This window comes from Hemiscyllium ocellatum, chromosome 13 (assembly GCF_020745735.1).
Source record: "Hemiscyllium ocellatum isolate sHemOce1 chromosome 13, sHemOce1.pat.X.cur, whole genome shotgun sequence".
In the NCBI taxonomy this organism is placed as follows: domain Eukaryota; kingdom Metazoa; phylum Chordata; class Chondrichthyes; order Orectolobiformes; family Hemiscylliidae; genus Hemiscyllium; species Hemiscyllium ocellatum.
This window is the reverse complement of record NC_083413.1, coordinates 20,640,998-20,664,614: the sequence shown is the minus strand read 5'-3', so window position 1 is coordinate 20,664,614 and position 23,617 is coordinate 20,640,998. Positions and strand designations below refer to the sequence as shown.

Here is a 23,617-nt window from a genome sequence, read left to right as displayed (position 1 = left end):
CCCCGTGGCGCTGAGAGCAGGAACAGGCAAAACGACACACTGAGAGTGGGAACATGCAGTCTGAGGCGGTGAGAGCAGGAACAGGCAGACCGAAGCGCTGAGAGCAGGAACAGCCAGCCCCGAGGCACTGAGAGCAGGAACAGACAGTTCCGAGGCATTGAGAGCAGGAACAGGCAGCCCTGAGACAATGAGAGTGGGAATGGCAGCACCGAGGCACTGAGAGCAGGAACAGGCGGCCCTGAGATGGTGAGAGCAGGAACAGGTAGCCCCGAGACAGTGAGCGCAGGAACAGGTAGCCCTGAGACAGTGAAAGCAGGAACAGGCAGCCCCGAGACAGTGAGCGCAGGAACAGGTAGCCCCGAGACAGTGAAAGCAGGGACAGGCAGCCCCGAGACGGTGAGAGCAGGAACACGCAGCCCTGAGACAGTGAGAGCAGGAACAGGCGCCCCGAGGTGGTGAGAGCAGGAATAGGCAGCCCCAAGCCAGTGAGCGGGAACAGGCAGCCCTGAGGCACTGAGAGAAGGAACAGGAAGCCCCGAAACAGTGAGAGCAGGAACAGGCAGACCGAGGTACTGAGAGTGGGAAAAGGCAGCCCCGTGGCGCTGAGAGCAGGAACAGGCAAAACGACACACTGAGAGTGGGAAAATGCAGTCTGAGGCGGTGAGAGCAGGAACAGGCAGACCGAAGCGCTGAGAGCAGGAACAGCCAGCCCCGAGGCACTGAGAGCAGGAACAGACAGTCCTGAGGCATTGAGAGCAGGAACAGGCAGCCCTGAGACAATGAGAGTGGGAATGGCAGCACCGAGGCACTGAGAGCAGGAACAGGCGGCCCTGAGATGGTGAGAGCAGGAACAGGTAGCCCTGAGACAATGAGAGTGGGAATGGCAGCACCGAGGCACTGAGAGCAGGAACAGGCGGCCATGAGATGGTGAGAGCAGGAACAGGTAGCCCCGAGACAGTGAGCGCAGGAACAGGTAGCCCCGAGACAGTGAAAGCAGGAACAGGCAGCCCCGAGACGGTGAGAGCAGGAACAGGCAGCCCTGAGACAGTGAGAGCAGGAACAGGCGCCCCAAGGTGGTGAGAGCAGGAACAAGCACCCCGAGATGGTGAGAGCAGGAACAGGCAGACTGAGGCACTGAGAGCGGGAACACGCAGTCTGAGGCAGTGAGAGCAGGAACAGATAGACTGAGGCACTGAGAGTAGGAACAGGCAGCCCCGAGGCGGTGAGAGCAAGAACAGGAATCCCCAAGGCTCTGTGAGTAGAAACAGGCAGCTCTGTGGCACTGAGATCGGGAACTGGCAACCCCAAGGCGGTGAGAGCAGGAACAGGCAGCCCCAAGGTGCTGAGAGCAGGAACAGGCAGCCCCGCGGCAGCAAGAGCAGGAACAGGCAGCCCCGAGGTGGTGAGAACAGGCACAGGCAGATCAAGGCACTGAGAGTGTGAACATGCAGTCTGAGGTGGTGAGAGCAGCAACAGGCAGCCTGAGACAGTGACAGCGGGAACAGGCAGCCCGAGACGGTGAGAGTGGGAACAGACAGTCCCAAGGTGTTGAGAGCAGGGATAGGCAGCTCTGAGGCAGTGCGAGTGGGAACCGGCAGCCCCGAGGTGGTGTGAGCTGCAACAGGTGGCCCCGAGACAGGGAGAGCGGGAACTGGCAGTTACGAGGCACTGAGAGCGGGAATAGGCAGCATGAGGCATTGAGAGCAGGAACAGGCAGCCCCGAGATGGTGAGAGATAGGAATAGGCTGCCCCAATATGGTGAGAGCAAGAACAGACAGCTCCGAGGTGGTGAGACAGGAACATGCAGCTTCAAGGCATTGAGAGTAGGAACAGGCAGCACCAAGGCGGTGAGAGCAGGAACAGCAATCCCCAAGGCTCTGTGAGTAGAAACAGACAGCTCTGAGGCAGTGAGATCAGGAACCGGCAGCCCTGAGGCGGTGAGAGCAGGAACAGGCAGATCGAGGCACTGAGAGTGTGAACATGCAGTCTGAGGTGGTGAGAGCAGCAACAGGCAGCCCGAGACAGTGAGAGTGGGAACAGACAGTCCCAAGATGTTGAGAGCAGGGATAGGCAGCTCTGAGGCAGTGCGAGTGGGAACCGGCAGCCCCAAGGTGGTGAGAGCTGCAACAGGTGGCCCCGAGACAGGGAGAGCGGGAACTGGTACCTACGAGGCACTGTGAGCAGGAATAGGCTGCATGAGGCACTGAGAGCAGGAACAGGCAGCCCTGAGACGGTGAGAGATAGGAATAGGCTGCCCCAACATGGTGAGAGCAGGAACATGCAGCCTCTAAGCATTGAGAGCAGGAACAGGCGGACCTAGACACTGACAACAGGAACATGCAGTCTGAGGCTGTGAGAGAAGGAACAGGAAGCCCCGAGGCAGTGAGAGCAGGAACAGGCAGACTGGGGTACTGAGAGCAGGAACAGTCAGTCCCGAGGCGCTGAGGGCAGGATCAGGCAGAACAATGCACTGAGAGTGGGAACATGCAGTCTGAGGCAGTGAGAGCAGGAACAGGCAGCTCTGAGATGGTGAGAGCAGAAACAGTCTGACTGAGGCGCTGAGAGCAGGAATCGGCATCCCTGAGCTGCTGCGAGTAGGAACAGGCATCATGAGGCAGTGAGAGCAGGAACAGGCAGTCCTGAGGTGGTGACAGCAGGAACAGGCAGCCTCAAGGCATTGAGAGCAGGAACAGGCAGACCGAGGCACTGACAACGGGAACATGCAGTCTGAGGCTATGAGAGCAGGAACAGGCAGACTGAGGCACTGAGAGTAGGAACAGGCAGCCCCGAGGCGGTGAGAGCAAGAACAGGAATCCCCAAGGCTCTGTGAGTAGAAACAGGCAGCTCTGAGGCAGTGAGATCGGGAACCGGCAGCCCCAAGGCGGTGAGAGCAGGAACAGGCAGCCCCGAGGTGGTGAGAGCAGGAACAGGCAGATCGAGGCACTGAGAGTGTGAACATGCAGTTTGAGGTGGTGAGAGCAGCAACAGGCAGCCCGAGAGAGTGAGAGTGGGAACAGACAGTCCCAAGGTGTTGAGAGCAGGGATAGGCAGCTCTGAGGCAGTGCGAGTGGGAACCGGCAGCCCCGAGGTGGTGAGAGCAGAAAGAGGCAGCCTGAGGCACTGAGAGTAGGAACAGGCAGCCCCGAGGCGGTGAGAGCAGGAACTGATAGACCAATACAGTGAGAGTGGGAACCGGCAGCCCCGAGTTGGTGAGAGCTGCAACAGGTGGCCCCGAGACGGGGGGGAGCAGGAACTGGTACCTACGAGGCACTGAGAGCAGGAATAGGCAGCATGAGGCACTGAGATCGGGACCAGGCAGCCCCGAGACGGTGAGAGATAGGAACAGGCTGCCCCAACATGGTGAGAGCAGGAACAGGCTGCCCTGAGATGCTGAGAGCAGGAACAGGAAGCCCCGAGACAGTGAGAGCAGGAACAGGCAGACTGGGGCACTGAGAGCGGGAACAGGCAGTCCCGAGGCGCTGAGGGCAGGAACAGGCAGACGATGCACTGAGAGTGGGAACATGTAGTCTGAGGCGGTGAGAGCAGGAACAGGCAGCTCTGAGATGGTGAGAGCAGAAATAGTCTGACCGAGGCGCTGAGAGCAGGAACAGGTTGCCCTGAGACGGTGAGAGCAGAAACAGGCAGCCCCGAGACAGTGAGAGCGGGAACAGGCAGCCCCAAGATGATGAGAGCAGGAACAGGCAGAACGACGGACTGAGAGTGGGAACATGTAGTCTGAGGTGGTGAGAGCAGGAACAGGCAGACCGAGGCACTGAGAGCAGGAACAGGCAGCCCCAAGACAGTGAGAGTGGGAACAGGCAGCCCCGAGGAGCTGAGAGCAGGAACAGGCAGCCCTGAAATGGTGAGAGCAGGAACAGGCAGCATGAGGCAGTGGGAGCAGGAACAGGCAGACCAGGACAGTGAGAACGGTAACAGGCAGCCCCAAGACAGTGGGAGCAGGAAGAGGGAAATCTGAGGCAGTGAGAGTGGGAACAGGCAGCCCCGAGGTGGTGAAAGTAGGAACAAGCAGCTCCGAGCCAGTGAGAACAGGAACAGGCAGCCCGAGACGGTGAGAGTGGGAAAAGGTAGCCCTGAGGAACTGAGAGCAGGAACAGGTGGCCCTGAGACAGTGAGAGCAGGAACAGGCAGCCCTGAGACGGTGAGAGCAGGAACAGGCAGCCCCGAGGTGGTGAGAGCAGGAACAAGCGCCCCGAGACGATGAGAGCAGGAACAGGCAGACTGAGGCACTCAGAGCAGGAACAGGCAGCCCCGAGATGGTGACAGCAGGAACAGGCAGCCCCAAGGCGGTGAGAACAGGAACAGATGGCTCCGAGACGGTGAGAACAGGAACAGGCAGCCCCAAAGCGCTGAGAGCAGGAACAGGCAGCCCCGAGACAGTGAGAGCAGGAACAGGCTGACCGAGGCGCTGAGATCAGGAACAGGCAGCCCTGAGGTAGTGACAGCAGGAACAGATAGCCCCGAGTGAGAGCGGGAATGGACAGATCTGAGGCAGTGAGAGCTGAATAAGGCAGCCCCAAGGGGGTGAGAGTGGGAACAGGCTGACTGAGGAGCTGAGAGCAGGAACAGGCAGTCCCGAGATAGTGAAAGCAGGAACAGGCAGCTCCGAGACAAGGAGAGCAGGAACAGGCAGCCCCGAGACAAGGAGAGCAGGAACAGGCAGCCCCGAAGTGCTGAGAGCAGGAACAGGCAGCCCCGAGGCAGTGAGAGCAGGAACAGGCAGTCCCGAGGTGCTGAGAGTAAGAACAGGCAGTCACAAGGCAGTGGGAACAGGGACAGCAGCCCCGAGGTGCTGAGAGCAGGAACAGGCAGCCCCGAGACAGTGAGAGCGGGAACAGGCAGCCCCGAGACAGTGAGAGCGGGAACAGGCAGCCCCGAGGCACTGAGAGCAGGAACAGGCCAAGGGCAAGGTTGAGCCCTTGTGAGGTGTGCAAGCCCAGCATACCCAGGTGGTTACGGAGTATGACATTGAACTATTTTTTATTTGTTTTCCTATGATTTAGTAAGAAGGCTTGTAATGTTTAACTTCTTAACTTGCTTTCTTTATTTTTCTACTTTATACCACGATTCTGTGCCAAGGTACATTTGTATGGTGCCTATGATGGTGCCATAAGTGACAGCTTGTAAACTTTTCACTGTACTCGTGCGAGACAGTACTTGTGACAATAAAAGTTTATTTTATATGGCAGTGTCTTCCAAATCCTAATCCTAGAATTAGAATCTCTGAAGTGCAAATAGATGCCATTTAGCCCGTCAAATCTTCACAGACCCTTCAAAACCCACCCTTTCCTTATAACTCCACATGCACCATGGGTAATCCACATAACTTGCATATCTCTGGATACAATAGGATAATTTCACATGACCGAATCTGCAAATTTTTGGAACATGGGAGTAAACTGGAGCACCTGATGGAATCCCACATGGACACAGGGAGAATGGGGAAACTCGACCGTCACCCAAGGGTAGAATCGAACTCGGGTCCCTGGCACGATGAGACAACAGTGCTAATCACTGAGCCACTGTGCATTGTATATACTCATTTCATAACAAAAAAGAAATTCCTCATGCTGGCTCTGATTCTCTTCTCAGGTAAATTTAATATATACACCCAGATTAGAAATCAATCATCCAATGGGAAGATTTTTTTATTTACTTTGAAAATTAACCTCTATTTCATAACAAACCCATAATTGCACTTTTAATGTACATCATAAAGTACATAAGTGCATCATAAAAAATGCTACCAGTGGCAATTTAATGTGCAAACATTTGTGCACATTTAGATTTAGAATCGTTAGCGTGAGGAAAGACAACAGAGATCATTTAAAATTATTCATCCAGTCAGTATTATCTTCCCTAACATGATGCATAATTGTATTTGAATTAATATTAGTCATGTGAAATTAGATTTCTACAATATGAATTAAAAGCAGGAGTAAGCCATCAGAGCTTGAGTCTGCTGTCATTCAAAACATCATGACAATTCTGACTACTGCACATTGCCACCCAGTATCACTTAACTTTTATCCCATTGCTTATTAAGAATCTATCAATTTCTGCCTTTAAAATATTAGGAAAGCATTCTACTTCCATTATCTTTGAACAAAGGGAATTCAAAAGATTCACAGTTCTCTATGTGATTAGATTAGATGACTTACAGTGTGGAAACAGGCCTTTCGGCCTAACAAGTCTACACCGACCCTCCGAAGAGCAACCCACCTAGACCCATTCCTCTACATTTACCCCTTCACCTAACACTACGGGCAATTTAACATGGCCAATTCACCTGACCTGCACATCTTTGGACTGTGGGAGGAAACCTGAGCACCCGGATGAAACCTGCGCAGACACGAGGAGAATGTGCAAACTCCACACAGTTGCCCACGGTGGGAATTGAGCCCAGGTCTCTGGCATCATGAGGCATCAGTGCTAACCACTGGGCCACTGTGCTGCTCACTGCCATGAGAAAGAAATTCTCCACATTTTTGTCAGGGATGGATGACCTCTTACTTTTAACCAATAAGCCATACTCCTATATTCTTCCATAAAAGGAAACATCTTTTCCAGAGCCCTCAAGATCTTATATGTTTCAATCAAGTGTCCTACAATAATATCAGAGGTCACAATATGTGAGGTCACTTTCCCACATGAAGCACCTTTCTGGAAACACTGTCTAGGAGTCATCAGCATTGAAAATGCAACAACCATTAGGAATGTTTGGTTTCAGAAAAGTTTGAATTGTGCCAACAGCAATGTTTATGATTACATATCGTTATAGTTAGAAAGGGGAAAATGCTATTGCTGGTTTTAAATAAGCAGCAGAAAAAATATTAGATAACATAAAAGTATGATAAAAAGTGAAAAAGTAAAATATGATTAACAGTCTGAAGCATTATTCTTATCCAAATTATATGAAACAACTTTTCTTTTTAAGAAAAAGTCTTTATTGACCTAGTCAAGTTTTGCGGATTATGAAATGAATTGACAATCCTCATTCGCTAAATACTCAAGATGGCAGGCTAAAGGACATTGAGAGTTAGAGTAATTTAAGAAAAGAAAAATAACTAAGATAAAGATTTGTTCCTATAACCTCAGGCTATGAGAAGGCCAGGAGTTGTGAGGTCCTGACAGAACCTAAACAGAATATCAGTGGACAGGATGTTGCGAAGCAAAAGTGAAAATGCTGCAAAGAGTTAGCAAGTCTAGCAGCATCTGTAGAGACAAACAGAGTTAATGTTTAGAAAATATGTAGACTTGAAACATTGATTTCAGATGCTGCCACAACTTTTGGCATTCACCAGCACTTTTTATCTTCACTTCAGATTTTCTGCACCTGTGTTATTTTGTATTTTTGTTTGCTAAGCAGTTCAGCCTGACAGCACCTTCCATTACTTTACTTACAATCGAGAGTATACTGGTGAGATGGCCAGGAATTTGTCCTACTTTATGTGTATAGTGCAGACCTGAATATATCTTCATTGCTGGGTAAATGTCTGCTGTAACTGTACTGAAAATGTTTGGCTTGAGGTGAGGGGCATTTGAGAGCGCAATTCTTCAAGGCTATTGGCAGACTGTTGTCAGGACTCAAAGCCTTTACATATGCAATGCCTCCACTCATTTCTTGATATCATGTGGTGTGAATCAAATGAGCTGAATCCCAGGACCTGTCATGCTGGGGACCTCTGGAGATTGTCAATATGGAGCTTCGACTCAGCACTTCTGGTTGAAGATTGCAAATGCTTCAGCTTCATCTTTTGCAGAGAATGGTGATATTTGTGCAGCATCTGCCTTCAGTGAGCTGCTTAATTGTCCACTACCAGTCAATAATGGACATCGCAGGTTGCAGAATTTAGAGCTTAGGATCTGATTCACACTCTTCATTGAACCAGATTTGATCCCTTGGCTTGGTAACAATGATAGAATGGTTGCTATGTCAGGCCATGAGATTGCAGATTGTGTTGGGAGTACAATTCAGTTGTTGTTGATGGCTCACAGTGCCTCATAGGTGTTCAGCCTCAAGTTGCTAGATTTGTTGGCAGTTGATCTGTGTCACATAACACAATGAAAGGTATTTTCAATTCGATGGCAGCACTTTGTCTCCACAAAACCTGTGTTGTGGTCACTCTTGCCAATACTGTCAGGATCAGACGCATCTGCAGCAGATACATTGGTCATGAGGTCATCAAATATGTTCATGCCCCAGTTCCTTCACAACAGCCACCAGCGCAATCTAGCAATTAAGTTCTTCAGGGCTCAGTTCAGTCAGTAGTGGTGCTGCTAAACCACTGGGCATTCAAGTAATTCCCCCATCGCAGATACCAGCCCATTGTCACTCGCAGTGCTTACACTTAGTAGTGTTCAACACGGAGAACCACTGATTCATCAACAATGGTTAGAGGTCCCAGGAGAAAGGCAAGGGGGAGGAACACAGGTCCTCAGAACAATGTTTGGAGTAGTAGACAATAAATAACACAGCTTGACTAGATGTCATGACACTTATTGGGATCCACAGTTAAGAATGTGAACTCACAGTGCAACTCTCTACTGACTAGCAGACCTCAGCTGGGTCTGTGTTGTCAGAACATACAGATGGCGTTATCTAGGATGTTATGTGTAAGGAATGATTCCATGAATATGATTATGTCAGGTTGCTGCTTGACTAGTCTGTGAGACAGCTCTTCTAACTTTGGCACTAGCCCCCAGCTGTTAGCAAGAAGGACTTTGTAGCATTGACAGGACTGTAATTGTCATTGTTTTTTCTTTTGCCTTAGCAGGATTCATTGGAATTTCCTTCCTTATTTGAGACGTTTTCGTGATTAATAGAACTGAATGATGTGCTATGCCATTTCAGAGGGTAGTTAAAAGTCAACTACATTACTTGGGTCTGAATTTTGGCCAGACCAGGTTTCCTTCCTCAGAGGACATTAGTGAACCACTGGGGGGATATGGACCAAGGACAGGTAGAAGGGATTAGTTTAATTTGGCGTCATGTTTGGCACAACATCGTGGGCCAAAGGACCCATTCCTCTGCTGTCTAGTTCTATGTTCTATCAACCAGATGAGCTTTTACAGCAATCAATATGGCCATCATTAGGCTTTTAATTTCAGATTTTCATTGAATTCCGTCTGCTCTGGTGGACTATGAACACAGGTCACCAGAAAACTATCTGGATTACTATTCCAGAAACAATAGCACTACACCCTCTCTTTCTCCAGCTGCAACTACGGACAGGCAATTCTGAATACTTCCACTAGTCACAAATATGCATAAGTTCCAAAATGGATAAGTACACTGTAATCCAGAATGCAAATTTAATCTGATCCTTTAACAATGTCGAGATAAACCATACCAGAATAACTTTCCATTTTATCAATGAGTGTAAAACAGGTTTGTGGATTAATTGCCACAAAGAAAAACACACTTCTCATTTCCATTCAGCTGTGACAATCTGTAAATCTATCTGCACTGTGTCCAGTTGCAGTGAGAATCATCACAATGATAGTTCCTGATTGGATATTCAATCTTAGGGCCTGCTGGCCTTTACTCCCATGATTGTTAATTCAGATCTTAACTTAGTACATTGATAGGTTTAAAACAGAATTATTCCTGTACTATATTATTATAAGATAGTGTTACATTTGCACACTAAATGATTTAACAGAATACAGAACAACCTTGGTTACCCAAACATCGATTATCCGAATTTCGGATTATCCGAACAGATCTCAAGGTCCCGATGCTTGGGTAAACATTTGATTATCTAAACGTTCCATTATCCAAACAAAATACTCCCCACCCGTGTCATTCTGATAATCGAAGTTGCCCTGTATACAGGTTGTTCTGCCTTAACCTGCATTTCGGCAATGCGATTCATGAATTGGGAACGCTGTCTCTAATGCACAAACTTTTAAAATGTGCATTGGCTGTAACGTGATTACAGTACCAACACTTTAAGTGTTGTTTCTAAAGTGTGATTGTTCCATAACATGGGGTTGCACAAGAACGAAGCTATTGCATTATTGAAGAACTGACTCTATCTTGTAATAGTTTCCTTCAAGGAAAATGGTTACATGCAAAATAGCACATATTATAATCAAGGAGAGTGACATCCCAGAGAACAAAATAACAATGTGCATAAAGTACAGTACAGTTAGATTAGAATAAGACAGCAGTACAGAGGAAAAGCAAAAATAAACAATGGAGCTGCTGATTTAACAAAACGACAAGCCAAAGTTAGTTATATATTAATAGTGTCAGGATGACTGATCATTGTAGGTAAACGAATTGAAAGAGTAAATATTTTAGGGAAAAAAAAGTATCATTATGCAATGAATTGCTTGATTAAGAGTATTCATAGTCTGGAACCACTATACGAGAATGAGTTTTTGGCTTCTCGTGAATCTCTTTGGCTTGAATGTATTATCATAGAACTTACCCAGTAATTTAAAATTTTATGTCCACCCATGACAATATGTAGGTTTAATACCTTTATTCAGTGAGGATTAATTTACGTAACAACTCATTTTTTCCACATTTGTCTGATATTTTGGTCAATTTTAGAGATTAACGTCTGATTAAGGAGTCTTTCTTGCGATGTTGTCATAAACTTTAACACATTGCTCATATTTACGTGCAGACAGGATGTGTTAGAGTTATCTTTGATGATAGAATGCACTATACTGTGAGTGATTCATCTTAGCACCATTCACCTCAATAAAAGACCTTCATGTTCAACAACATGAACAATCTTACTGAACTTTGTCATCATTTAGATTATTTTTCTTGTTTTTAGGTCTTTTATAGCAACATTTAAATCTGGTCCCGTTAAATAATGAGCAATGCCCAATTTGTGCTAACTAAACCAAAGCAGTGATTTAGTGTGGCAAAAACCTATGCCAAAATCTAGCTCGTTTGTGATCTTGAATGATGATATTAATGTAACTAATCATAAATGAACAAGTACTTACCATAGATACAGTTGGTATTCTCTCAACAGCTAGAGCAAGTGACCCTGCAGTAACAAACTTCAAAAACAAATTTTACATCAGAAAGCAAATATAGAAGAATTGAATAATAATTCAAGTGTGGGATTTTGCTCTTTGAAAGTCTTTGCCACCTTGAGGTACAGACATGTTAAATAATGGCTTCATACACTCTCTGTCTCACTGATTCCTTACTAAGGCAGTCATTCTTCTGTTTCAAACTGATCAAAGAACAAATGAGGAAGTTAAGTGTATTAATAGCACAGTGGGCATCACAGCTAAGACTGCCACTTGTTCATTGTTTTTCTGTCTTCACATCCAAATCATAAAAGTCTTGGTAGGATCAACTTAAGGAACATGGTTAGAACATAGAACATTATAGTGCAGTACAAGCCCTTCAGCCCTCAATGGTTCCACAGATCAGCGCAACAATCTGAAGCCCATGTAACCTACACTATTCCATTATCATCCATGTTTACCTAATGACCATTTAAATGCCCTTAAACTTGGTGAGTCTACTACTGTTGCAGGCAGAGAGTTCCATGCCCTTACTACTCTCTGAGTAAAGAACCTATCTCTGACATCTGGCCTCTTTCTATCGCTCCTCAATTTAAAGCTACATCCCCTCATGCTAGCCATCACCATCCGAGGAAAAAGGCTCTCACTGTACACCCTGTCTAACCCTCTGATCACCTGGTATGTCTGTATTAAGTCACTTCTCAAACTTCTCCTCTCTAATGAAAACAGCCTCAAGTCCCTCAGCCTTTCCTCGTGAGACCTTCCCTGCATATTAGGCAACATCCTGGTAAATCTCCTCAGCACCCTTTCCAATGCTTCCACATCTTTCCTATAATGCGGTGACCAGAACTGTAAGCAATAATCCAAGTGCGGCCACACCAGAATTTTGTACAGCTGCAACAATGCCTCATGGCTCCGAAACTCAATCCCTCTACCAATAAAAGCTAACACACTGTATGCCTTCTTAACAATCCTATCAACCTAGGTGGCAACTTTCAGGTCTCTATGTATATGGATACCAAGATCTCTCTGCTCATCAACACCACCAAGAATTTTACTATTAGCCCAGTTCTCTGTATTCCTGTTACTCCTTCCAAAGTGAATCGCCTCACACTTTTCAGCATTTAACTCCATTTGCCACTTCTCAGCCCAGCTCTGCAGCTTATCTATGTCCCTCTGTCACCTGCAACATCCTTCCACCTGTCCACAATTCCACCGACCTTAGTGTCAACTGCAAATTTACTAAATGACACACCATATTGAATGGAATAGTGCAAAATGACACACCATATTGAAATCAAGGAAAATGACATAACAGAGAATGAAATAACGATGCGTATAAAGTGCAGAACAAATAATTAGAATGGAATAAGGCACTTTTAATCAACACCATTTTGAAAATGAAAGTTCAGTTGGCAGTTAAGAATATAAGTGCAATGATAGCATTCATATCAAGAGTGCTGGAATATAAGAGCAAAAAGTACTGCTGAGTATAAGGCTCTGAACTGGAAGCATGTGGGATATTGTGAGCATTTTTGGGCCCATATCTAAGAAAGGATGTGCTGGCATTGGAGGGGTCCCAGAGGAGGTTTACAAGAATAATCCTGGGACTGAAGAGCTTGACATTTGAGGAGCGATTGAGGAGTTTCAGTCTGTACTTGACAGAGTTTAGAGGGATGAGGGTGAGAAAGCTTGTAAACTTACATGTGACTCATCTGCTATAAGATATGCAGGAAAGTGTTTAACTATGGCGGGAGGGCTCATTTGTTCAGAAGAATTAAGGATATCTGTTCTTAGTCTCAATGGATTGGTGTAAATAGGGTGATAACATTTGTTCACTTGTGGAATGTGTAGCAGTACTTCCTTTCGACCCCAAGGGCTGGAAGCTGGAAATATTTTACAGTTGGACGTTGGATAACTGAATTTCATGTTTATATTGAAGACTCCTGACAAAATTCATACTCAGTAAGAAAATAACTTGTAATTTAATAAACAGAGTGGAATGTGCATGTAGTAGAACAATCACTATACATTTTCATGTATACCGCAATGAACAGGTTTGAATTTATGAAGCTCAGCTCCCTAATCTTGACTGTTCTGGAATGTGAATGTCTCATTACCTTTACAAAGGCTGAAACTGAGATAGTATAAAAGAAGTAAGATGGTCATACGTGAGAGAGGGAGAGACAGGACAGATGCACATGGAAAGGCTAACTCTTTGTGGTCTGATTTGAGTGTACACTTGCTTGTTATGGATTGGATGTCTGTGTGTTGTTCCCTGGAGCTCAGGATCCAGGATGTTAAGAATTTAATTTGCATTTTGAGAATCTAAGATGATTTTTAAAAAGGCCATGCTGTAGAACAATGGTACTGGGCATGTTAGCTGAGTGAGGTTACCTCATGACCTTTCCCACATAGTTCAGACTATCCTCTCGTTATGATGTACTGTAAAAAGGGAAGCTTATCTAGCCAATGGCAATTGGCCATTTGGCCTGGCTTGATCATCTTGACATGCATGTAGGTTAATTAGTCAAGTATGCTCAGACCGGTCAATTAGTTTCTCTTCCTCTACAAACCTTTGCCATTTTATTTTTGCTTATCTGATTAAGAACATGTGTTTTTGTAATCTCAGTACCAATTTCTGTATAAAGACAGCTTGTTTGCACCAATAAAGGGGAGTAGCCTGAGAGAGCTCTTAGGGATAAGAGCTGGCACCTCTACTCTGCTAATGATCTTAAAACCTTAGCTCAAGCCTGACTTGTAGGTATCTATGTCATATTGTAACATTGACGCCATTGGTAAATACAGGTAATAAGTTAAACTAAACTGTCTGTAAGAGGTTTATATTCCAGACAACCACAGAGTACGATCTCTGTGATGAACCAAGAGAGGCTACAGGTCGAGTTCCATTTGGGATTTCCTGAGTCGTCTCAAATACGAACTTTTACAAGGAGAGATCTGATTGAAATTTGCAGAATACCGAGATGCCCAGATAGAGTGAACATGGAAAAGATGCTTCCACTAGTAGGAGAGAATAGGGCCCAAGGGTACTGCTTCCTGAAGAAGGGCTCATGCCCGAAACGTCGATTCTCCTGCTCTTTGGATGCTGTCTGACCTGCTGCGCTTTTCCAGCAACACAGTTTCAGCTCTGATCTCCAGCATCAGCAGTCCTCACTTTCTCTTACTGCTTCAGAGTGAAGAGATTACCATTTAGAACCAAAATGAGGGGAATTTCTTCAGCCAGAGGGTGATTAATCTGTGGATCTCATTGTTGCACAGGGCTCTGGAAGCCAAGTCATTGAGTGTACGTAAGACAGATTTAGATAGGTCCTTGATTGGTAAGGGGATCAAGGGTTATGGGAGAAGGCAGTAGTATTGGGTTGAGAAACACATCAGTCACAATTGAATGGTGAAGCACATTTGATGGGCTGAATGGCCTAATTCTGTTCCTATTGCTACTGATCTTACGATACAATTATGACACATGCAACTCCCCGAACAGAAAATTGTCTAAATATGTCCTGTTCAGAGAAAGCACAACAAATCTAATCCTGCCAACTACCATCCCAAAATTTTACTCATAATCATAAACAAGGTCATAGAAAGTGCTGTTGAAAGTGCTTTCAAGCAGGATTTATTTAGCAGCTCCACAAATCCCTTGATTCCCTGAGACCCCAAACCATATCTATTCCAACATTAATTGTACTCCATGATGGAGCATCTGTTACCTTCTGGGGTAGAAAATTCCCAAGATTCACAACCCTTACCTCAGACCTAAATGATCAGCCCTTGTGTTTTTAATTCCTTGACTGACAAACACTTTCTCGGCATTTCCCCTATTATACCCTTTCAGAAGCTTTTTTGTCCCAATCAGATGACATAGCATTCTTCGAAACTCTGGAGAACATAGATCCAATTTAATCAACTTCCCATCATAGACAACATTCCTTTCCTGGAGAATAATAGCGAACTTTCACTGCAGGGCACCACATTTGTCTTCCTATCCCTTCCTCCACAAGCTCTTCCCAAGATTTTCTGGAGGAATACTTTTTGATTTTACTTTTTTTTCTTTAAAAATTCTTATTAACATTTATTACATGGTGTAGCCACGTTTGATTCATAGATGTTTACGGCACAGAATGAGGCCACTCACCCATTACACCATGAAGATCTGACTACACTGGTCCCATTTTCCAGCCTTTGCCCAGGAGATTATGGAAAAATGAGTGAATATCTAAATAATACTGAAATATTTCAAGGTTTTCTGATTTAATCACCCTTTCAAGCAGTTAGTTCCAGACTCACACCACTCTCTTGAGTAAAAGGAATTTCTCAACTCTCCTCCTCGCCTTCTATGTCTTACATTAAATCTGCGTCCCCTGGTTATTTGCCCCACTACTCACAAGAAGGGTGTCTTCATATTACCTTATTTAAGCCCTTCATAATCTTACACACATATAACAGGTCTCTTCTTATTTCCTCCAAGAGAAACAACACCAGCCGATCCAATTTCTCCTCATAGCTCAGACCCCAGCACACACGTAGCACCATGGTAGATCTCTGCACTCTCTCTGGTGCAAATAAATCCTTCCTATAATGTGATAACCAGAACTGCAATAGTACTTCAGTTACGACACAAACAACATTTTATACAGTTCCAGCCTTGTTATTGTATTCTATGCATCAGCTAATAAAGGCAAGTGTCCCATTTGCCTCTTCACTATCCTACACAGCTGTCTTGCTACCTTGAATAAGATGTAGATATGCACATCAATATCCCTCTGATATTTAGTATTACCAGGGTCCTATCATTCACAGTGCAATCCCTTGCCTTTTTAGGTCCCCTCCAAATGCATTATCCCAACAGTGTTCCAGATTAGATTCTATTCAACTGGTGTGCCCAGTTGATATCTTTCTCAATTTTGGCCAGTCTTCAAATGTTTATGTTACACACATACTATTTGAACATACCTCTCCAAAACTTAAATTCAAATCATTGATGTACACCACAAATAGAACAGGGCCCAGCTCTGAGTCCAACAGAAACCCATGGGAGACAGATTTCTAGTCACAGAAACATTCCCTGACCATCTCCCTCTATTTCCTGCCTGAACCCGCCAATTTTAGATCAAATATACTATTTTGCCTCTGATCTCATGGCTCTTATGTTCTTGGCCAGTCTACCATAAGGGGCCTTATTGGAAGCCTTGCTAATTTCTATGTAATCTATATCAACTGCACTGCCCTCATCAACATTTCTGGGCACCTTCCCAAAAGAAAAAAAATTAATGGCATCAGACAATCCAGAGAGGGTTCATTTGGTTAATCCTGGGTCTGCAGGACTGTCTTATGAGGAGATTTTGAGTGTTTTGGGCTTCTACTCGTTGGAGTTTAGATGAGTGAGAGATTGAAACATAAAAGGTTGTTATGGGTCTTGAAAAGATAGATATGGTGAGGTTGCTTCTCCTTTTGGGAGGGCCTAGGAACAGAGGATATCTGTTTTTCAGTAACAGCAGCAGCACCACCAAGGATGGGAGCTTGGACCAGGGGCCTTTCGGGAGCGGTGAGTCACTGATTTGAGTCTTTATATCTGACATCAGAGAGCAGAGGTTTCAGGGGAAGGAGAGACTTTTTTACTTCCCTCCAGCTATATAAGTGAGTGTTTTCTAAACCTGAGACCCTACCTCTATAGGGCCTCCCACTCATCCACCTCCTCTAACCTTAAACACCAGGGACACATCAGGTCAGTTCCCCTTCTTTTTTACATTCTGATAAAGGGACTAGCAGGGATGGCAGTGCAGGGAAAGGAATGTTCTTCCTGCATGATGTTTGAGGTGAAGGGCATCATTAGTGTCCCATCCAAGTACATCTGCAGGAAGTGCACCCAACTCTTGCTCTTCCTAGACCGTGTTAGGGAACTGGAGTGGGAGCTGGATGATCATCAGATCATTCGGGAGGCAGAGGCTATGATGGATGAGTTACAGGGAAACAGTTACTCCGAGGCATGAAGAAAGCTGGGTAACTGTTCGAAGGGGGAAAATACAGTCAGTGCAGCGATCCCATGTGCTGGTTCCCCTGAAAATCAAGCATTTTTTTTGGATACTGTTGGTGGGGCTGATTTACCAGGGACATGCAGTGGGGTGCAGGTCTCTGGCAAAGTGTCTGCCCCTACTGCACAGAGGAAAGGAGGGAAAGGAGGGAAAGGAGGACAGTGTTAGTCATTGGGGATTCAATAGTTAGAGGGTCAGATAGAAGGTTTGTTGGGAACAAATGAGACTCATGGTTGCCTCCCAGGGTCCATGATGTCTTGATCATGTCTTTGGGGTCCTGAAGGAAGAGGGTGACCAGCCCCAAGTCGTGGTCCATGTAGGTACCAACGACACAGGTAGAAAGAGGCATAGGGGTGGAAGGCAGGATTTCAGGGAGCTCGGGTAGAAGCTGAGAGCTAGAACAAACAGTTGTTATCTCTGGTTTGTTATCCATGCCACGTGATAGTGAGGCATGGAATAGGGAGAGATATCAGCAGAACAAGTGGCTGCAGGGATGGTGCAGGAGGGAGGGTTTCAGGTACATGGATAATTGGGGCTCATTCTGGGGAAGGTGGGACCTCTACAAACAGGACAGTCTTCACCTAAACCAGAGGGGTACCAATATCCTGGGGGGGAAATTTGCTGGTGCTATTCGGGTGGGTTTAAACTTGCTCAGCAGGGAGATGGGAACCTGAGGTGTTGTTCCAGTGCACAGGAGTATGAGAGTACGAAGGTCGTGGACAGGATTTCATGGTCTCACAAATGTGTTGGAGAACAGCAAACTGGTTTGAAGTCTGTCTACTTCAATGCCAGAAGTATCCAAAATAAGATAGGTGATCTTGCAGCAAGGATAGGTACCTGGGACCTCGATGTTGTGGCCATTTCGGATACATAGATAGAGCAGGGTCAGGAATGGATGTTGCAGGTTCCAGGGTTTACATCTTCCATTAAGAACAAGGAAAGTGGTAAAAGTGGGGGAGAGGGTGGCCTTGTTAGTCATGGACAGTATAATGGTGGCTGAAAGAACTTTTGACGAGGATTCGTCTACTGAGGTAGTATGGGCTGAGGTTAGAAATAGGAGAGGAGAGGTCACACTGCTGGGAGTTTTTTTTTAATAGGCCTCTGCAGAGTTCTAGGGATGTGGAAGAGAGGATCGGCAAAACAATTCTGGGTAGGAGTGAAAGGAACAGGTGGTCATTATGGGGCTTTAACTTTCCCAACATTGACTGCAAGTGTTATAACTCTTGTATGTCGGATGAATCAGTTTTTGTCAAATGCATGCAGGAGGGTTTCCTGACACAGTATGTCAAAGGGCCGACAAGAGGGGAGGCCACACTGGATCTCGTGCTTAGTAATGAACCAGGCCAGGTATTAAATTAGTTGTAGGTGAGCTCTGTGGAGAGAGTGACCATAATTATGTTTAGTTTAGCGATGCAAAGGGATAGGTACGTACCACAGGACAAGAGTTATTGATGGGGGAAGGGCAAGTATAATGCAATTAGGCAAGACTTAGGATGCATAGAATGGGATAGAAAAATGCAGGGGATGGGGACAATCAAAATGTGGAGCTGGCTTAAGGAACAGATATTGTGTATCCTTGATAGGTATGGCCCTGTCATGCAGGGAGGAAGTGCTAAGGTAAGGGAACCATGGTTTCCTACAGAAATTGCATTTCTTGTTATGCGGAAGGAGGTTTATGTGATGATGAGATGGTTCAGATGAGGCGATGGAGAGTTACAGATTAGCTAGGAAGGATTTAAAGAGAGTTAAGAAGAGCAAAGAGAGGACATGAGCAGTCCTTAGCAGGTAGAATAAAGGAGAACCCTAAAGCTTTCTATAGATATGTGAGGAATAAAAGGATGACTACAGTCAGTCAGAATTGGAAGACAGAAATAGGAAGGTGTGTGTGGACCTTGGAGATCGGAGAGGTGCTAAATGAATACTTCTCATTGGTTTTCACTCAGGAAAAGAAGAATATTGTAGAGGAGAAGAATGAGATACGAGATATTAGACTAGAATGGATTGAGGTTAGTAAGGAAGAGGTGTTATCAATTCTAAAAGGAGTGAAAGTAGAAGTCCCCTGGGCTGGACAGAATTTATCCGAGGAATCTCTGGAAAGCTAGGGAGGAGGTATTGGAGTCTTTGGCTTTGATCTTTGAGTCGTCATTGTCGACAGTTTTAGTACCAGAGAACTGGAGGATTGCAAATTAGATTAGATTTCCTACAGTGTGGAAACAGACCCTTCTGCCAAACAAGTCCACACCGACCCGCCGAAGAGCAAACTGCCTCTGACTAATGCATCTAACACTATAGGCAATTTAACATGGCCAATTCTTCTCGCCTGCACATCTTTGGACTGTGGGAGGAAACCCATACAGACATGCGGAGAATGTGCAAACTCCACACCGACAGTCACCCGAAGATGGATTTGAATCAAGGATCCTGGTGCTGTGAGGCAGCAGTGCTAATCACTGAGACACCATGCTGCCCTTATGTTGTGCTCTTGTTCAAGAAGGGCAGTAGTGATGACCCAGATAATTATAGACCAGTGAGCCTTACGTCTGTTGTAGGAAATGTTTTGGAAAGGATTATAAGAGATAGGATTTATAATCATCCAGCAAGCAACAATTTGATTTCAGATAATCAACATGGTTTTGTCAAAGTCAGGTCATGTCTCACAAACCTGAGTTTTTTGAGAAGGTGACCAAGCATGTGGATGAGGGTAGGACAGTTGATGTGGTGTACATGGACTTCGGTAAAGCATTTGATAAGGTTCCACATGGTAGGCTGTTGGAGAAAATGCAGAGGCATAGTATTGAGGTTGGTTTAGCAGTTTGGATTAGAAACTGGCTTTCTGTAAGAAGGCAGCGAGTGGTGGTTGATGGAAAATATTCAGCCTGGAGTCCGGTTACTAGTGGTGTGGCACAAAGATCTGTTTTGGGACCATTGTTGTTTGTCATTTTTATAAATGACTTAGACATAGGAACAGGTGGATGGGTTAGTAAGTTTGCAGATGACACTAAAGTTGGTGAAGTAGTGGACAGTGTGGACGAATGTTGTAGGTTGCGGGGGGGATAAATTGCAGAATTGGGCTGAGAGGTGGCAAACTGAGTTTAATGCAGATAAATGTGAGGTGATTTATTTTGGAAAGATTAATAGGAACGCAGAATACTGGGTCAATGGAAAGATTCTTGGTGGTGTGGATGTGCAGAGGGATCTTGGAGTCCATGTAGATACATCCCTGAAAGTTGTCACCCAGGTTGATAGTGCTGTTAAGAAGGCATACGGTGTGCTAGGTTTTATTGATAGAGGGATTCAGTTCTCGAGCTGTAATGTCATGCTGCAACTATACAAAACGCTAGTGCGGCCGCACTTGGAATATTGTGCACAGTTCTGGTTGACCCATTACAGAATGGATTTGGAAACATTGGAAAAGGTGCAGAGGAGATTTATCATGATGTTGCCTGGTCTGGAGGGAAGGTCTTATGAGGAAAGGCTGAGCTACTTGGGTCTGTTCTCATTGGAAAGAAGAAGGCTAAGAGGGGATTTGATAGAGACACACAAGATGTTCAGGGATTAGATAGGGTAGACAGTGGAAGTCATTTTCCTAGGATAATGATGTCAGCTTGTACGAGGGGGCATAACTACAAATTGAGGGGTGATAGATTTAAGACAGATGTCAGAGGCAGGTTCTTTACTCAGAGAATGGTAAGTGTATGAATGCCCTACCTGCCAATGTAGTTAACTCAGCCACATTAGGAAGATTTAAACAATCCTTGGATAAGCAAATGGATCATGATGGGATAGTGTTGGGGGATGGGCACAACATCGAGGGCCTGTTCTACACTGTATGGTTCTACGTTCTAATCTCCGAGTAAGGGGTCAACCATAGAAGATAGAGATGAAGAGAAATTTCTTCTCCCAGAAGATAATGAATCTGGAATTCTTTACTGCACAGGGCTATAGAGGTTGGACTATTAAGTATGTTCGAGCTGAGAAAGACAGATTTTTAATCAGTAATGGAAGCTAATGCTAAAGAACAAGGAAATTGGTGTTTGTGGATTATCAGACTAACAGCTTTTTGTTGAATGGTGAACCAGACTCAATGGGCTGCATGACATAAATATGTTCCGACATCTTACCAAATCTATGTTGACTAATCCTAATTTATCAGTGTCTCTCCAAGTCCAATTGTATTCTGCCCCTCAGAATTCTCTCTCATAGCTTCTTCACCGTCAAGCTTAGACTAACCAGCTTGTAATTTCCTGATCTATTCCTTCCTCCCTTATTAAATACTGGAACAACGTCACTAGTCCACTGGCACCTCACCCAATGCCAGACAGGATGCAGAAAATACAACTATAGCCCCTGATATATCCTCCCTTAGCCCCTCAACAATCTGAGAAACATATCATGCAGCCCTGCGGATTTATCTACCTTTAAGTCTGCAAAGCCCACTAGTACCTCCTGTCACTATATGTTAATTTCTTCTAATGTTTCACAGTCCTGTGGCCTGATGTCTATATGGCATTGCCCTTGTCCATTGTAACGTATTCATTGAGGACTGTGCTCACATCATCTTGGTCCCCAGTGAGCACTACTCTTTCCCTAGTTATTCTCCTGCTCTTTATAGTAGTTGGATTATGTTCAATAGCAACCAAGGTCAGTGAGGGGCAATAATAGCCTCTGTTTTGATCGATTTGAGGCAACAGTGGAATTCCAAACACAGTTTTACAGTAGCCCTTTTTATACACAGTCTTAACATACATTAAAATTTTAGCATAAGAATGTCACATAGTTGTATCAACTATGCACAATTTTGCTTGACATCTGTCCTGGGGAAACAGGGGATAGTTTAAGCATGCTAAATGCTGGTAGCCATTTCTGATGCGACTAGAATATCTGTCCCATCTGAGTTTGCATAATTGTGAGGTGTTAGTCCTTTTGTCTTTAAAGTTCTCATACCTGATGAAGGGCTTACGACCAAAACATCGATTCTCCTGTTTCTCTGATGCTGTCTGACCAGCTGTGTTTTCCAGCACCACACTTTTGGCATCTTTAAAGTTAGTAATGCTAGCAAAAATACTGGACCTATATGATCTAAATAAGTGAGAAATTATACATGGACCAAATAAAAGTATAGAGAATATTAAACTGATCTCTCGCAGCTGGGTCATGAGATTTCATCTACTATTGCCGTTGTTTGATAGTTCCTACATACTCATTCATGCAGTTTCACGGAAGGGCTGTTTTGATAGAAGGTTTCTTAAAGGGGATGGTGGCCCTATTTAATATACATGTGAAAAGAACAAATACATATGTTAGTATTAGTTGGTAGTCCTAAATGAAAGTTAGAAATAGATGGTACAGTGTTATAGGAAAATATAGCATATAAGGAAATTCCAGAGAGGTAAAAAGCAGCAAACTGTCATGGCATGCTGGTGCAGAAAATTGATTTCCTACAGACTTCACAAATTCCAAGTGATGGTTACTAAGGGCTAGTTAATATTATAATCTCTCCATAGTGTAAATAACTCACTCACAATAGTTTTGAGTAGAGACATGATGGCAGGATTGACATTGTTCTGAGTAGCTGACAGCATTAACACTTATTCAGGGGTAATCTTTGATGCAGAAACAGGTCTAAATACTGTTTGCAGCATAGGGCCAATAAGAATTAAAAGGTGTAAAGAAACAGGAATGGGGTGGCAGCCTAGGAAGGGATGTTTAGTTGTTCGTGTAAGAGTAAAACTTACTACAGAAATGCAGTTTTATGAATGAATAAATGGGAAAACAGTATAGTAAACATAGAAAACTTATGAGTGAGTTAGTAAAGAGAATCGTCATAGAGTATCTCACATATATATAGAAATCCTTTTTGAGTTTTCTTTTATCTGACCCACCAATGCTTTCTCATGCACTCTCTTAGCTTTCCTAATGTCCTTTTTAAGTTCCCTGCTGCACTTGTTATACTCCTTTAGGGACTGTGCTCAACCAAGCTTTGGTTCTCTGATCATGTTCCTGCCTTCTGTCTTTAAATCAGTCTTTACAGTGGAAGATACTAAAGAAATGCGGGAGGAATTAAGTACCATCACCATCTCCAAAGAAATAGTATGAGAAAACTAATGGGTTGAAATCTGCTGGTCCTGATGTCTTGCATCCTCGGATCCTAAAAGATGTAGCAACAGAGATAATGGACGCATTGGGCTTAATTTTCCAATTTTCAGTGGATAATGGAGAAGTACTAGAGGATTGGAAGCTTAATAATGTTGACCACCTGTTCAAAAATGGAAAGAGGCAAAAAGTGGAAATTACAGTCTGATTAGCGTGACACCCGCTGTTGGAGAAGTATTGAAATCAATTAGTAAGGAAGCAATAGCTCCCATCACAGAATTTTCCAGTGCAATTTGGAGGTTTCGTAGAATCCATATAGTGTAGAAGCAAGCCATTCACTCCATCACCTTTGGACAGTGGGGGGGAAACCAGAGCACCCAATGGAAACCCATGCAGACTCAGGGAGAATGTGCAAATTCCATACCGATAGCCGCCAGAGGTTAGAATTGAAT

General features: G+C 44.8%; 1 protein-coding gene across 2 annotated transcripts in view; it reads right to left on the bottom strand.

Annotated features, from left to right (window-relative positions):
- The window catches only part of LOC132821468 (membrane-spanning 4-domains subfamily A member 18-like), a 59,937-nt gene that overhangs the window by 12,706 nt on the left and 23,614 nt on the right, over positions 1-23,617 (bottom strand). For both annotated transcript variants that reach the window (XM_060834061.1, XM_060834060.1), the window contains exon 4: positions 10,990-11,046. In XM_060834061.1, the coding sequence (XP_060690044.1) occupies positions 10,990-11,046 (57 nt within the window). The remainder of the gene's footprint in view (positions 1-10,989; positions 11,047-23,617) is intronic.